This window comes from Danio aesculapii, chromosome 3 (genome assembly GCF_903798145.1).
Source record: "Danio aesculapii chromosome 3, fDanAes4.1, whole genome shotgun sequence".
In the NCBI taxonomy this organism is placed as follows: domain Eukaryota; kingdom Metazoa; phylum Chordata; class Actinopteri; order Cypriniformes; family Danionidae; genus Danio; species Danio aesculapii.
The window spans coordinates 50,202,291-50,218,965 of NC_079437.1; the positions used below are offsets into that span (position 1 = coordinate 50,202,291).

At 41.2% G+C, this 16,675-nt stretch overlaps 1 protein-coding gene across 1 annotated transcript; it reads right to left on the minus strand.

Annotated features, from left to right (window-relative positions):
- Positions 1 to 3,802: 3,802 nt before the first annotated feature.
- LOC130221634 (C-factor-like) lies at positions 3,803 to 16,086 on the minus strand. The gene is made up of 6 exons (XM_056454192.1): positions 15,920 to 16,086; positions 13,326 to 13,380; positions 13,058 to 13,245; positions 12,810 to 12,971; positions 12,603 to 12,713; positions 3,803 to 4,053 (listed from the first exon to the last, which is right to left on the minus strand). The coding sequence occupies exons 1-6, from the start codon at positions 16,058 to 16,060 to the stop codon at positions 3,940 to 3,942; spliced, it is 771 nt and encodes a 256-aa protein (XP_056310167.1). The 5' UTR covers positions 16,061 to 16,086; the 3' UTR covers positions 3,803 to 3,939.
- Between the last annotated feature and the right edge of the window lie 589 nt (positions 16,087 to 16,675).

Genomic DNA, 16,675 nt, shown 5'->3' on the forward strand with positions numbered 1-16,675 from the left:
GATTTTGGTGGCCCTCTCTAGGGCCGGACGTCAGGCAGTTTGTGTTGGCTTGCTCGATATGTGCCCAGAACAAGACATCTAACAATGAAAAAACCTGTTGGTCTGCTCCAGCCCTTGCCCATCCCCTCCCGTTCTTTTTCACACCTGGCTCTGGACTTTGTTTCTGGCCTCCCCCCCCCCTCTAGAGGAAACAGTCATCATGACTGTTGTGGACCGTTTTTCTAAAGCGGCGCATTTTATTCCCTAGCCCAAACTTCCCTCAGCCAAGGAAACAGCTCAAGCTATGGTCATGTCTTCCGGATTCATGGTCTTCTGGTGGATGTGGTTTTTGATAGGGGACTACAGTTTGTTTCCCGGTTTTGGAGAGAATTCTGTCGGCAGATCGGGGCCTTAATGAGTCTGTCTTCAGGTTTTCATCCTCAGACCAACGGGCAAGTGTGAGCGAGCCAACCAGGATCTCGAAAGAGCCCTCCGCTGCCTGACCTCCCAGAATCCTAGTTCCTGGAGCCAACAGCTCTCGTGGGTGGAGTATGCCCACAATTCCCTGCCGGTAACATCTACAGGTATGTCCCCATTCCTCTGCTCTATGGATTATCAACCTCCTTTGTTTCCTTCACAGGAGCCCGATGCTGCAGTTCCGTCTGCCTTGGCCTTTGTCCGACGGTGCCGTCGCACCTGGATGAGGGCTGAGGAGGTCTTGGCCCGGACTTCTAGACGAACCAAAACAGCAGCTGACCGTCATCGCACTCTCCCACCTCAATATGTGTGTGGTCAGAAGGTATGGTTATCCACCAAGGACTTGCCTCTCAGGGTGATTTTGGCACCCAGGTTCATTGGTCCATACTGTATCACCAAGGTCCTGAGTCTGGTGGCGGTTAGGCTCAAGTTCCCTCCCACACTTGGTCGGGTACACCCTGTTTTTCATGTATCCAGGGTTAAACCTGTGTTTAGATCCAATCTTAACCCCATTATCTCCTCCCCTGCCCCTCCCCCCCACCTAGTGGATGGCTCTCCTGCATACACTGTCAGGAGGTTGTTGGATGTCAGACGTCGGGGCCGGGGTTTCCAGTATTTGGTGGACTGGGAGGGTTATGGTCCTGAGGAGAGGAGTTGGATTCCGGCCCGGCATGTTCTGGATCGGGCGTTGGTCGTGGACCTTCACCGGCGACTGGGTAAGCCCCTCCCCTTAGGCGCTCCAAGGGGTGGAGGGGGGGGGGGGGGTCCGTCACCTGCATGTTGTTGTCACAGTCATTTGTGTTTGTTTTTCTCGGTGCACATGGCAATGTTTTGAAAGCTCGCCATGTGCTCCGCTGCTTCACTCCACCCACTCGTCAATCTACTCATTAGATCATTATCATTTCATTATTCGCACCTGTCTCTAGTCTTATCCTTATTAGTCTCCCTATTTATTCTTCTCATTCTCATTGTCTTGTACCTGATCGTTGTGTATGTTCATCTCATGCTGTGGTCGTTTAGATCTTGTCCTGTCCAGTCTCGTTGCCACTTAAGACTCCAGTGCCAGTTTTGATTTGTTTGGTTTGGACCTTTTCCTTTTTTCCCTTCGTCAGATCGCTCCTGCTGCTATCAGGCATGGCAGACGCATCCCTCCACACTTCCTGCTTCAGTCTCTCTATTCCGCTCACCAGCAATCTTCTCGCTCCCTCCCTGGCCGTCTCACATCCCGCCTGGGCACCTGTAGTTTGGCCGCCGCAATCTCCAGATTGACTGCCAAGTTGGACCACCGTGCGCCTCCTGCTGGATGCATTTAGTATTGCCTTTAGTTTTCTTCTTGGCTCATTATTGACTGGCGAGTTGGATCACTGTACGCCCCCTGCTGGACTCTTTGAGTATTGCCTTTGAGTTTTCACAAACTTTTTGGTCTCTGACTGGTGACTTTGGATCACTGTGCGCTCAGCTGCTGGTCTTGTTTTATATTTTTGCCAGGACTTGGTGCCCTTTTTGTGGCGTTTACAGCACCCCGTGCTGGGATCTTTTGTTATGTTCAATCCCCTCTGCAGATCACAGAAATAAATAATTGTTTTACCTGCACTTGATTCAGAACCCTGACACCTAGGGCCGGGCTGCGGGCCAATTTTCATGTCATAGCAAGCACGCATATCAGGCTTCCTGCTTTATAAAAAATCTTTTTGAAAAAAGTTTAATGCGTGCAGTCCGGAAGCACCAGTGATGCCTTGTGTTTAGAAATTTCCAGCCCCGTGAAACTGTGAAAAACTAGAGGAAAGGCAAACTTCTGGACAACTTTTCAAATAGTGACAACTTTAAATGATGAGCCAACTGGTTATGCACAATACACAACTTAGATTGAATAACTCACTGTGGACAACATACCGCTTGAATAGTGATGTCATTTAAACTAAATCTTACATTTCAAAAACAAACAAAATAACTCCAAACATTTCTCTAAATTATTCTGATTAGATAAAAAAATGAAACGAAAAAACAAACTTTCTATTAAATACAAATCTGGTCTATTTTATTGGCAGTAACAGTATAAGCTGTTTGGAGAAAAAAAAAAAAAACGGACTTCGGATAAAACTCGGGCCTAAAATTTTGATAAGCTATTGAACAAGGGCGGGGCTACTGCTTGTGTGTCTTGGGCCAGGTTAGTGCTTAGATTTAAAGCCCGTGCATGGCTGTAGTTGTAATACATTGAGCCACAAAGCATTGCTCTTATAACGTTTTTTCAACAGGAGGAAAATGCTAATTACTTCCAAATACTTCAAAAATAGTCTGTGTTAGTAAATGCAAGGCTCTTTATGAAATCCAGACATAATACTGTATGACAACATTTCAGATGACTATTCTATAGCCTACAGCTAATCAATCTTTCAGATTCTGGAGAGTTTTCAAGTTCTAAAAAAATGTATATGATAAATATCTTAAATAAAACAAGCACAATTATAGAGACGGTATATAAGTATATACGAATTACACTCCTTTGGGAAATGGAGGCCACTTGAATGGTTTGTGAGCACAATTAAGTGCACACAGCATGCCATATTATCTAATAATTGTAAGAAATAATTCCAAAAGATGATTGACTATGTAAAGCCACATAAAATATAACAAAAATACAATATATATGCCAAGTTCAGCGGCTAATCAGCCTGAATGTCGTTACGGTGACAAGCGAGTGCTAGCTGTCATGCAAGTGGATAAGTCCTTAATTATGCAGACTTAATATAAATTAATATAAATTAAACTGGTGAGTTATAAAAAAAAACATCCCCTCACAGTTGTCAAAAACTGTAATATTAGCTATATACACCAAAATCGTTTTATGTACAAGGCTGTTTTTTTGTGCTGTAAATTTGGCCATTTTAACATTGGGGTCAATAGAAATGTGCTCTAATATGGAGCCAGGCCTAGAACAATTTCCATGAATTGCAGTTTCAGTTAATTTTATATTAGCTTCACAAGGGAGAGGGGGATGTTGCTGTGTGATGCCAACACAGCTCTTAGCCACGCTCCCTTGTAACGCTCAAATATTGTAATACAATACAATATGATAAACATCACAGTGATGGTGCATAAATATTGTAAATCTGTATCTCCAACATTCAGAATTCTTTAAACTTGAATATAATCTATGTTGCTAGTCAAAGGCTTCTATAAACAGTAATGTAAATGTGACTGACATATAACAAAATGTCAATTCATAATTGTGAAAAGTTATGTCACAAATAAGTTATATAAACATAAAACAAGTTATATATGGTGTCATGTGATTACTTTATGATGAATTTCAGGAAACAACAACAAAATAATTACACTATATTGCTGTTTTGTTTGATAAGATTTTATTGAAGGTTATGAAGATTTCATAACAGAAGTGCCTATTACCTAAAAAGAGGGACAAAACATGGAATCCAGATCATCCCTTTGGGGAGATATTTTGTTTTGTTTGTATCTTGTGGTTTACCAGGTCAATGTTTTTCCAGTGTAGTCCATGTATCCACCGTGCTGCTTCTCAGTAAGGCTGCCAATGACCCGCAGCATCCCCTCCACACTTTCTTTAGTGTTGAGTGGTGCCTGGTGGACAAACAGGGATTTACATGCACTTCATATTATGACCTCAATCAGTGTGCACTTGTGTTTTAGGCTGCATTTATGTTTGTGGAGACATGGAGTCATCTAAAAAATATCTGTGCACAGAGGTAACCACTGAATTGACTTGTATATATTCCATAACAGTATGTGGTGCTGTAATTCTGGCTCAGAGAAAAAAAATGGAGCAGATTTGTACCACATGTATCTTCTGCAAGCACTAATGCAAGCTTGCAAGCCTGCGATAGTTGTTATTGTCACTTTTATGTGATGTACTGGTTTCTGACTAGGGTCAAGACGTGGGCTTATGACATCTATTTTTTGTTTCACAAAGTATATTGATTGGGTTTTTACATAAAATGCATGGGTTTTCAGAGTATGGGGTTGGAGGAGATGAGGCGTGGACCCAATTGCAGGAAACAAAGTACTTTGATTAACAAAAAGAAAACAAAACAACTCAAATATTCCAGTGGTGGAAAAACATAGCATTAATTCACACTATACTAGACAACAGGATTTGGCACGACAGACATGACAACAAACTCAACTACATCCTCAATAATAGGACCTCAATGAGATCTGTATCAACGACAACGGACCGGCACATGACAGAACACACTAGGAACCAATAAACAGACAAGCGGACAGGCGAACATAACGATTGAAAAAAGAATAACAAGGTGGGTAGAACAACACGATGGACAAAAGACACAAGCCATGTGCTCACATACAAACAGGACTAGAGTACGCAGCCAACGAGAGAACTCATTGACCACATACTCGCATGAAACTAGACACTAAACATCGTACTACACGACACCAACGCAACAATTCAATTCATCTTTACTTTGTTAGAGGCTAAATTATCGTATGCATTTGTTTATTTGACAAAACATGTCTTTTTGACTTAAGAAAGTCCATACTGACTCCAAAGGCAGATACTGATAAGATCAGGGTGTGTGGACTTTGGAGGTTTTACGATGTGGTCACATGTTGATTGGTCAGTTTGAATGTCTCAGTATTTGGGCTTTGGTCACATGGTCAAGAAAGAGACAAAATAGCTGGAAAACTTTTCTCTGCCTCTTTTCCTGGCCTGTTTCTTTTCCTGGTCTGCCTCTTTTCCTGGGCTGTTCTTTTCCTGGTATGCCTCTTTTCCTGTTCTGCTCCTTTCATTCTCTGGAGGCTATCTTCTCTGGCCCTACTGCTCCCAGGCTGTCTTTCCAAGATGGCGCCGATGACGATGGCCGCCCCTGTGTCGTGCTCTGCAGTAGTGTTAGTGTTTTTGTTAGTTTGTCCTGTCTCGAGTCACATTCCTACAATTAGTTTCACCAGAGACGAATTGTTGGACTCAAACGCTTTCAGAGCGTATCAGCTGTTCAGAGCGGATCGTGACGAAGAATCCACGCGGAAATCGCGCGGTGGCGGGATGTGCTTTTACATCAATGAAAGGTGGTGTACAGATGTAACAGTTTTAAAGAAGATGTGCTGTCCAGATCTCGAAGCACTATTTATTAACTGTAAGCCTTTTTACTCCCCGTGCGAGTTTTGCTCGTTCATCCTCGTCAGTGTTTACATTCCTCCGCACGCGCACGCGAGCCTGGCGATACAGAAACTAGCTGATCAGATCACGGTAATAGAGCAACAACACCCAGACTCTGTTTTAATCATTCTCGGGGATTTTAACAAAGCAAAACTATCCCGTGAACTGCCAAAATATAGACAGCATGTTACAAGTCCCACAAGAGACAGTAATATATTGGATCACTGCTACACCACAATAAAGGATGCATACCGCTCCGTCTAACGAGCAGCTTTGGGACACTCTGACCATTGTTTGATTCATCTCATTCCAACATACAGACAGAAACTGAAAACAGCCAAACCTGTATTAAGATCTTTGAAAAGATGGACTAACGAAACAGAGCTGGATCTACAAGCCTGTTTCGACCTCACTGATTGGAGTGTTTTTGAAGCTGCTGCAAATGATCTGGATGAGCTCACAGAGACTGTAACATATTATATCAGTTTCTGTGAAGACGTGTGCATTCCTACCAGGACTCAACTCACATACAACAATGACAAACCATGGTTCACTGTAAAACTCAGACAGCTATGTCAGGCCAAGGAGGTTGCTTACAGGAATGAGGAGAGAGCTTTGTATAAGCAGGCCAAATACACACTGGAAAAGGAGATCAGAGTTGCAAAAAGGAACTATTCTGAGAAACTAAGGAGTCAGTTCTCTTCCAACGACTCAGCATCCGTCTGAAAAACATCAAAAACTACAAGACACCATTCCCTAGCACTGCAGACAACGAACGACTTGCAAACAACCTGAATGAGTTTTACTGCCGGTTTGAGAAAACCCCCCACACCCACTCTGAACTGCTCTTCATGCCACCATTAATACCTCCACCACCCCCCGCCTCCCCCATACTTGCACTTCAGTTCAGTGAAGAGGAGGTGCGCCAGGTCTTCTGGAAACAGAAGATGAAAAAAAGCACCAGGCCCAGATTTTATAACACCAGCCTGTTTAAAATCCTGTGCTGACCAACTGGCCCCCATCTTCACCCTGATCTTCAACAGATCACTGGAGCTGTGTGAAGTGCCCTCCTGCCTCAAACCCTCTATCATCATCCCCATCCCAAATAAACCCAAACTTACAGGACTAAATGACTACAGACCGGTGGCACTAACATCTGTGGTCATGAAGTCTTTTAAAAAACTGGTGCTGGCCCACCTGAAGGACATCACTGAACCCTCACTGGACTCTCTTCAGTTTGCCGACAGAGCAAACAGGTCTGTGGATGATGCAGTAAATATGGGACTGCATTATGTTCTGCAACACCTAGACAGACCAGGGACCTATGTGAGGATCTTGTTTGTTGACTTCAGCTCGGCGTTTAACACTATCATCCCAAAACTTCTCCTGTCCAAATTAACTCAGCTCTCTGTGCCCACCTCTTTCTTTCTGCAATGTTCGCCTTATACATCCTATATAGGGATTGTATTAAAGAAACCTCAGGTGCAATTATTTCACTAGATGCCCAAAAAGCGTTTGATCAAATAGAGAGGCCATTCATGCTGAAAGCACTTGAACACTTTGGGTTTGGAAGTTGTTTCATCAAGTAGGTAAATATTTTATATTTGTGTCCTCGCTCATCCATTCTGACAAACTCCAAATCATTTGAATTGTGTAGAGGAGTCAGGCAAGGACCCCTCTCCTTTTTGATATTGCATTGGAACCACTGGCCGTAGGTATTAGAAGTCACCCACAAATACATGGCATACAGATTGGAAATGAGGAAGCTTTGGTTAGCCTATATGCTGACAACCTATTAATATATCTGTCTGACCCAGCCAAATCAGTTCCCCATTTGTTAAATTATATTAATGCTTTTGGAAAAATCTCTGTCATTTATGTCACTTGCTAGACAAACAAGCTCCAGCCAGGCTGGACCCTTACCTTTTAAAATAGTAGAAGGCTACTTTACATACCTTGGCATTGTGGTTCCAAAAAACACTACGCAGATATTTAAACAAAATTTTTTTGCCAAGATCGACAAATTGAAAAACATTCTACGATGGAGACTCCTTCCGCTTTTTATGATTGGCAAAATTAATGCAATTAAAATGGTCACTTTACCCCAACTCCTATACCTTTTTAAAAACCTGCCTATAAATATAGCGGTATCTTTTTCAAGCTTCTTGACTCAATCATCATGCCATTTATTTGGGCTTAAAAGACCCCCCATATTGCAAATACGCATTTACAGAAATCCATCCATCTTCCAGCCTGACCAGCTAAGACCAGGCTGGAAATGGCCAAAACCCCTCTAAAACCAGGCTGGTCAACCAGCTATAACCAGCCTAGGCTGGTTTAAGCTGTTTTTTTCAGTAGGAACATAAACCAACCTAGGCTCATTCTGAAAACGTACCTCTAGATACATTTCTGGAGTGCACCAAACAAGTCCCAGTAGCAACGTTTTTATGCAGTTTTTGTTTTCATGAATCCACTAGAGAACCACGTGTACGCTTATTGACATCTTAAATCGCGAGTGCCATTTGCGCCTGCTCTTCTCGTGTAAATCCACCAGAGGCTGCTGACCCACTCGTCCTCCTTCCCTAAACCCAACCAATAGTATTTTCAAAAGCACCGATGGACGTGCCCACCCACTTCCCTAAACCCAACGGATAATTTAAAAAAAGAATTCAGAGAAAGAAAAACCCTCGCCTAATGTTTACCCTATTTTTAGAGTTTACCATATTCTCATCTGGTTATTTACTTGTTTACTTTATTAACCTGCTTTCTGGAACCATTCTTCGCCAGACATACATGGCGAGCTAGCTGGACAAACTGGTAACAGTGGGAAAGCCGTCCATGCAGAGTTAAGCTGTCAGCTGGTAAACGTGAAAATTAATGGCATCATAATGCTTCGTAGCATTCATTTTAAAAATGAAATGCAGCCATACGTACTTCTGGCTACATAATTCGCGATGTCCAGAAACGTATATAGGGCTACGTTTTCAGAATAAGCCAGAATAAGAATGTTGACATGAACGTAAGTAGCTGTTTAACTGTGAAAATAAATAATTATTATTTTAATCTACATAAACACCAATGTGTATTTAAACATCATAAATGATTTGTTTTGCTAGTAATTATGAGTGTATTGAAAACACTAATAAATTGTCATTTTTTTACTCAAGCGCCATGCACATCATTCTCTAGCTCGGTGTAAGTCATCATGGGAAAGCAGATTTGAATCTAGCAGCTGATCATATGACTCACTGAAAACTGTCATTTTACGATTCAGGGACCAGACAAAACTGATCTCACCTGTTTGTCTGTTTGTCGTGCATGTCAAAGGTTTAACCTATAATTAAACCTATAAGCAAACTTCAAATGTACTTGTGTGCTTTTGGTTTCTCATAAAATAATGCACTTTCAAATAATAAGACTGATTTGTGCATACATTGTACACCATGTGTTTTAGTCATTTTCACTAAAGGATCACTAAAGCTGCATTCACACCAGACATGGATGAAGCATCAAGCGCAAGTGATTGAACTTGTTAAATTCAGTTAAGTGTGAACAAAGAGGTGTGAGTTGAGCGTTTTGCGTGTTTGACGTGCTTAACATGCGAATTGCTCGAGTTGGAAAATCTGAACTTCAGCAGACATTCACGGCACATTAACCAATCAGGAGCTTTCACTTCTAGGGACATGATTTTGACGTAGTGCCTGTTGTTGGTGTCCGGAGGGGAAATCCTCTTGCCGACACCGGACAACAGCCCATCAAACTGGGATTGGCTCAGTCTGAAGCCCCGCAAAAGCCTCCATCATCCAGGTGTAGTTTCTGGAGGAGTTAATGAACTCACAGAGCTGGGTGCACCTCTGAAAGGATCTAGTGGATCTGACATGGCGCCGAACAAACCTAAGCTGTTTTAAAGCACAGCTACAGTACTCTCTCAATAAAATACATGTTAGCCATTTAGCAACAAAGCTAGAGTCACCGGGCAGACAGATGCCCTGTTCATGACGCGAATACCGCATCTATTGTGAAGTGAATTTGACACGCGAATGAGTGGAGTAAACTCAAAATATTCATGTGTCTATTTACTCAATTTATCGCAGGTGCTGTGTCTGGTGTGAATGCAGCATTACGCCTGTTTCACACCGCAAGCGAAAGCAGAGTGTGAGCAGCACGTATGGAGAGCAGAAGCAGCACGCAGGCATTTGCCTTTCACACCGACTCTCATTTCATTTAGTTTTTGAGTGTCAGGATGTTGTAGGCCTAGTTATAATAACATTTATACAATATAGTTCTAATGATATTTATACATGATCAAGCTAGTGTTACTTTCTCTGCTTCAGCAATGTCCAGCGGCAAAGTAACAGATCATTAATTCATGCTTGTGCAAAGGATGAGACGGACAAAAATAATCAATGCATGCCCTTCATAAAAACAAAGCCGAATAAAACTTTCTTCCTCTGCTTCAACTGCACAGCACACAGCGATCTTCCAGCATGCATGTCGAACTACACTACCCACAATACATTTCTCTATGGACTACAACGCCTGTAAATAGCAGTCTTAAAGCGGCCACTTCTATTTCCCCTCTTCTGCAACACTAGTGTGCAACTTAAGTAAAACTGATACTTTCATTTGGTTTTGTAGTTCGGGCCTAAATAAATATTTGTTGCCATTTTTATTCGCTTAAGTTCATTTGATTGACTATAAATCAGCTGATATTATTGATGCATTTATTGGGCAAAATTGCTACTTTTTACTGTCATTCAATGAGTTTTGGTCGTCATTAACAATGCACTGCGAGCGTGAGCAGCACGGCAAAAATAGACGGCGACGCTCACGCTTTCGCACTGACGTGCTGCTTCTGCGTGTGGTATGAAAGCTATAATCTGTTAACATGGATGCAGAAAAAACACGCGCTACTCATGCTCTGCTCACACGCTGCTTGCACTTGCGGTGTGAAACAGGCTTAAAGATTAAAGCAGGGGTGCTCAACCGTGTACCTAGAGATATACCTTACTGGAGAGTTCAGCTCCAACCCTGATCAAGCACACCTGAACCATTTAATTAGGACCTGAAGAATTAGGACTTGATAATTGACCCTTCGCTAAGCCCCACCCTCCTTAGTTACTGTTGCTACGCCTGTCAAGCTTTTTTGTGCATGGCACGGCTTTTACAATGTGTATGCGCCAGTGTCACACATTGCCAGGGATTAGTCATATTTGGTGAACAGGTGAGATATCTGAAAACGCCAGACAAAAAAGGACTGCAGTGTGCATTACAGGGGTATATTCATGACATAATAGGCAACTGATTAGAGAATAATTCAATCAAAATTGAAGCTAGCTTAGCCTAGCCACCTCATACACGGACCATTCAACAGCTTAGTTCATGCACAGCAGGAGAGGTGAAATTTAAAAATAATAAAATAATAAAAATAATAATAACCAATTAAACCATTGACTTCTTTATTTTTAGCCAAAAAGCCTGATAGACTGTTGTTGTGCAATGAAATATAGCGTTACTAACCGACGAGGTAACACGCATGGACAGTGCTTCTACATAGTTCATTCATAGAATGAGCAGCCAGAACCCACACGGAATCTGCACGTGCATAATTCTGCAGATTTTTAACCCTTCATTTATTCTGTTTCTTATCTTGAGTAAATGTGTGTAAATCTATATTTATTCAGTTTTTAAAATTCAAAAAAAAAAAAAAAAAAAAAAAAAAAAAAAAAAAAAAAAAAGTCTGCAGATTCCACCTGGCCCTACCTATTGTTGCGTATGGATGCTACGCAAACCAGAGTAGTTCCAAATGCAGCTTTATTAAGAGAATGGTCAGACAGGCAGGGATCAAAAACCAGCATTAATGGTGTAGTAGGAAGTCCAGAAGCGTAATCCAAAAACAGGCAAAAGGTTCAGGGCAGGCAGCAAAGGGTCAAAACACGATAAACAGTCCAAGATATATATAAAAAAAAAACAGGAAACAAAGAGAAACACTTTCGTAAAGACAGTAACAGCTAAACAATACTCAGCCCTGAGTGTCTCAATCTGAGCTGTATATTTGTGTGTGTAATCAGTACTTGAGCAGCATCAGCTGTGTGTATGCAATCAGTCAGGATCAGGAACCGGTTGTTTGTGTGTGTGTTGCATGACTGAATATGTAGTCCATTTGCAAGCACATTTGTAGTCCTATGTATGTGTGAGTGTTTACCAGCGACCTCTGGTGGTTAGACCACCAAAACTTGGTGGTTTTGTTCTGTTGATTTGTAATTCTGAATATTCATAGCTTGAAATAGATGGAAATATGAAGTTCAGTATAGTTAGCAACAGATTCGTATTTTCCGGATCAATAACTCACTATGACCTATTCGTTATTAGTATGACTAAGTTACTATGGCGAAGGCTTAAACGGAGCATTGCTCATAATATCGAGCGAAAAAAAAAAGAAAAAGACAGCTGGGAAACATAACCTGCTTTGTATTTTTGTAGGAAACTCAGTTTAGATCTGTTTAGAGTAAGAGGAGTGTGAGCTATTGCCGTCGGTCTCTCACTAAATGTGTCAGGAATATCAAAACAAAACCAACTTAACTCTGCTTCATTAGCGCCCCCCTGACACAGCTTGAAAGGTTTTGAAAAGGGAAAAAATTCCACCATCCCATCTAAACTTTTAGGATACCAGGTGTCAGATTTGCACAATCCATATGCACAACGCTTTTGCCTGTTTCCCTCGCTCGAAAGCTTGACAGAGCCCCTGCGCATAGCTACGGTTGCTAAGCCACGATTAATGGGTGGTGGTTTTTGGGTATGGCTTAGCAAAGGGTCAATTACAGGCAGGTGTGTTTGATATGGGGTGCAACTGAAATCTGCAGGAAGGTAGATGGTAGATCTCCAGGAACAAGGTTGGTCACCGCTGGACTAAAGGATCACTTTGACAATGTTGTTGTAAGAGGAACCAATAATAAAGGCAAACTTAATTTTAAGGTAAAACTAGATGTACCACCTTGTCTCCTCCCATGTCTGTCCTCACCCATCCTGGGTGAATGGAAATGCAGAGGATCTCATCGGTCTTTAACTCCATAGCGGTATACACTGTTAACATGTTGAGAGCTGCCTGAGAGATGCACAAAGAGAAATTAATGATTTCGTCACTGAACATAATTCAGATTTTCTTTTTCAGTTCCAGATTTGTGTGTGTGTTCTTGTATACCTTGCTGATACTGTATGGGAAGAATGGGAATGGTCCTAGCAGTGATGGAACAATGCTCATGGATGCTGCATTCGAGGAGATGTTGATCACAGCTGCTTTATCAGATGACATCCCTGATTTGCCACTGACTTTAGCTGCTGCTCGAAGATAAGGCAGGTACTCCTAATTTAATAGATCCACAAGAAAGAGTTTCAGATATTGCCAGAAATAAAGTGTTTTAGATTTGCCTTACTATCTCTTTTCCTTACCCTAATGACAAATAATGGACCAATCATGTTGGTGTTGAAGGCGTTGATCATGTCTTCAAAAGTGGCGGTAAACATGGATTTTGGTGGCAAAACTCCGGCATTATTCACAAGTAGGTTCAAACCCTTCTCCCCTAGTAGAGAACCCACTTTCTTGGCAGATTCTTTGATACTGGATGGATCAGAAACATCTGGGGATCAAAAATTACAGTCGTAAAGTGTATTTTCAGAACTTCAGAACTTTCATTTTAAAACATGAACAAACATTTACCAAGGTGCTCCAGGGTGATGACTCCTGGATGCTTTTTGGCCAGCTCCATTAGTGCCTGAATCAAATGAGCAATTGCAATGTTATGGATGTGACATTTGCAGTCAAATTTACAACACACAGTATACAACATACTTCGTAGAAATTCTGTGAATTAAACTGAACAACCCAAAATAAATAATACTAATCAAACACATAAGAGTTGGCTCTTGTAAGGAAGTATTTTACTCAAACAATTATCTCCTGCATTAAAAGAATAAAAATTCTGAAATTTGGAAAAGTGGACGCGAGAATATGCTCAGAACATCCTTCCAATAGATATTCATGGCTATCTAAAGATAAACTGGTGAGTAATTTTTCACTCCTAAGGAAGACAATCCACAATAAAGATCTTTTGATAAACTTTATTTCACCCCAAACAAATACGTAACCCTTGTACACAGCCTCTGTGTGTCCCTTCTGTTGCCAGGTTTGCTGACTTTATGATATTATTTGTAACCTTGTATTTGTACTTGTGTTTATATGTTATGCTGATCAGTTGTGTTTTTGTATTCATTTTTTTATTTATTTTTAGTGATGCTTTTACCTGCCTGGCAAAATAAATGTTAACCTTTTTGATTAATTCTGGAGTTTTCCGAATAATAATAGATAATAGATTTGATTAGGAGACGCATTTGACTGTACAACATTTTGGCACGACAGCATGAAGATCTCTTAAATCATTGAATCACTGCATGGAATTGGCTAAATCAACTATTTTTTTAGGACGAGTGAGCAGTTGGCAACCAGACTATTTGAGTATTAGTTTATCCTGCATCCTCTGACTAACTTCAGAGTGTCGACATACTGTCCGTGCAACCCAGTCGGGGCATGAGCGGCATCTGGTCCCTAATGAACGTTCAATTAAGAATATCAGACCCCCCAAAAATCTAAATTTAACTAAATCTAGAATAAAAAAATCAAAATCTAAATTACACCACAATGACTAATATGATCAGCTAAAAACTTAAATAGCAAATTTAAAAGTCAGAAGTGGAATTGGTCAATAAATTTTAATGAAGTAAAATTAGTTTTTCCAGAAGTGCCCGAAAAGGCATACACGCAGAATTCCTTTGACCACGTCACTGGATTCCATCATTGGGCCGGTGGATGGAATCTTACACTCTATATTGAACAAATTTCACATATTTGCATTTATGAGGTAAAATGTTTGTTATGGATGTGACATCTCTCTGTGACAGATGTGAAATTAGCAAAATTGTGTGACTTTGTAAAAAAAAATACTCAAAATATCTCTGTCAGCATTTTCAAACAATTTTCCAGTGCTATTTTGGTAAAACTTTTTTTTTCATTCAAGGTTAACAAGGTTGGAATCAGTATAGATTTATTCAGCTGTCTTCTGTCCGGTCTGTACAGGATATATATATATTAATTTAGTTTCATATTAACAGTGATATTTATATAGCAGCAAAGGTGTGAGAACTATTAAAATGTATTGCCTTCCTGAGCACGGGCTGAGGCAAAGTGATGTAAATGCCAAAGGTAGTCTCAACAACTGTGCCTTTGTTTTTGGCTGAGTGGTCAGTGGCTGAGCTAGGGGGCGAAGTCTAAAAATAAAGTAAGACCTATACATGTGAATAGGTACTATCATGCTGATGAGATAAAGGCTGGGTTTAGGTTTAGTTTTTAGGTTTGTCCCACCTGTATGTTTACTGCCTTTATAAATGTATTTAACAACCCAGGCTCATTCTGAAAACATAGTCCCGAGGACGTTTTTGGAGACGGCGAAATACGTCCCGGGAGGTATGTATTTTTGCTGTTTTTGGTTTTCTCAAATCCGCGAGAGGCCGCTGTGTGTGACTTTTTGTCTTCTCAGATGTCTCCCGCGAGTGCCGTTCCTGCCCGCGCTGTTCTTGCGTAAACCCACCAGAGGCCGCTGTCGAACGAACGTCTGTCTGTCAGACTGGCTGAATGATTGACTGGGCGACTGGCCAGTCAGCCGGCCGACCCACCCTCCTCCTTCCCTGAACCCAACCAATTTTACCAATTGACCCGCCCGCCTTAAACCCAACCAACAATTTACAAAGCCGTCCAGAAAAAGAAAAGCCCTCGTCTGATTTTTTTTACCACGTTTTCGGATTTGACCACATTCTCACCCTGTTATGAACTTCTTCGCTTTATTTCTTGGATTCTGTTTTAGACTTACCTGATTTCTGGAACCACCCTTCCCCGGACTCGAACCCGCTCATCATCGTCATGGTCAGCTCCTCCATGCGTCTCAAGTCTGCCGACGTACAGGACGAGCTAACCGGACAAACTGGTTGCAGCGGGAAAGCCCTCCAGATAAAGGTAAGCGGACGGCATCATACCGCCCGCAGCGTTCGCTTAAAAAATGAAATGCAGCCATACGTACCTCCTGCTACATAATTCGCGGTCTCCAGAAACGGGGTTGGTATATAAAACTGAGTGCCTGGCTGCACTAGATTTTTAGATTAATGCCACAGCAACGGCAAGTTCTCATTAAAGAATTCTGCTTTGAAGATACCCAAAAATACCTCCTGGTTTTGTTTCTTCTTCAAATTCACAACAGTACTCACCTCAGAATTTGGCCCATCTATGTCAAGACATCCAGCAAAAACTTTTGAGCAAGGAGCCTCCAGGAGTTGCTTGACCATTTCTAAACCCAAGCCTCGGTTGGCCCCTGTCACAAGAGCACTACATGTCTTTAATGCCGCCATGTTCAAAGATGACCCAACCTGCCTGTCTGTAGTGCTATTTATATGAAGCAGAGTTGAATCCACACCCTGCCAAGCTCACACACTGGCAGGATTATTTTAGTACTAAAACTACTTGGATGCTTTCCACACAAGCAAATCAAATACGCTTTGTCAGCAATGAAAGGCAGATTAAAGATATGCAATTCCTGTATGGCAGCTGAATTGATACAAAGTCCATTTTAAGAAAAGTCAATCAATTCTGTTGCTGGCTCAGTAACCTTTCTTGGCAGCAATTCTGTACGGGCAATACATGTGGTATCTAATTGAAGGGGTAGAGACCAAAGTGTAGATTAAAAATAAGAATCACACGTGAACTTAGCTTCACAATCCAAACAAGCAAACAAAAAACTACTAAACAGACTAAATAATTTGATATTGTGCATTGTTTTTAGTGTATTATATTACAACGTTCTTACTAAACTATTATTATATGTGTATTTACATTGTAATTTAAGTTTTAACCATGACTTCTACCCCTCTGGACTATTCTGGACTTTCTGTTCTTTTATTTGAAGTAATATATTGTATTTTGTCTGTACTTATTGTATGTTTAGTTCTTAGTTTGGTCTAAATATG

What these genes read in the sequence shown, in the direction of transcription:
- LOC130221634 (XM_056454192.1), bottom strand. Translation starts at nt 16,060, where the DNA reads ATGGCGGCATTAAAGACATGTAGTGCTCTTGTGACAGGGGCCAACCGA. An exon ending in CATCACCCTGGAGCACCTTG is followed by an intron (nt 13,246 to 13,325) that starts GTAAATGTTTGT and finishes TTTGATCCCCAG; the next exon opens with ATGTTTCTGATCCATCCAGT. An exon ending in CAGACATGGGAGGAGACAAG is followed by an intron (nt 4,054 to 12,602) that starts GTGGTACATCTA and finishes TTTGTCCACCAG; the next exon opens with GCACCACTCAACACTAAAGA.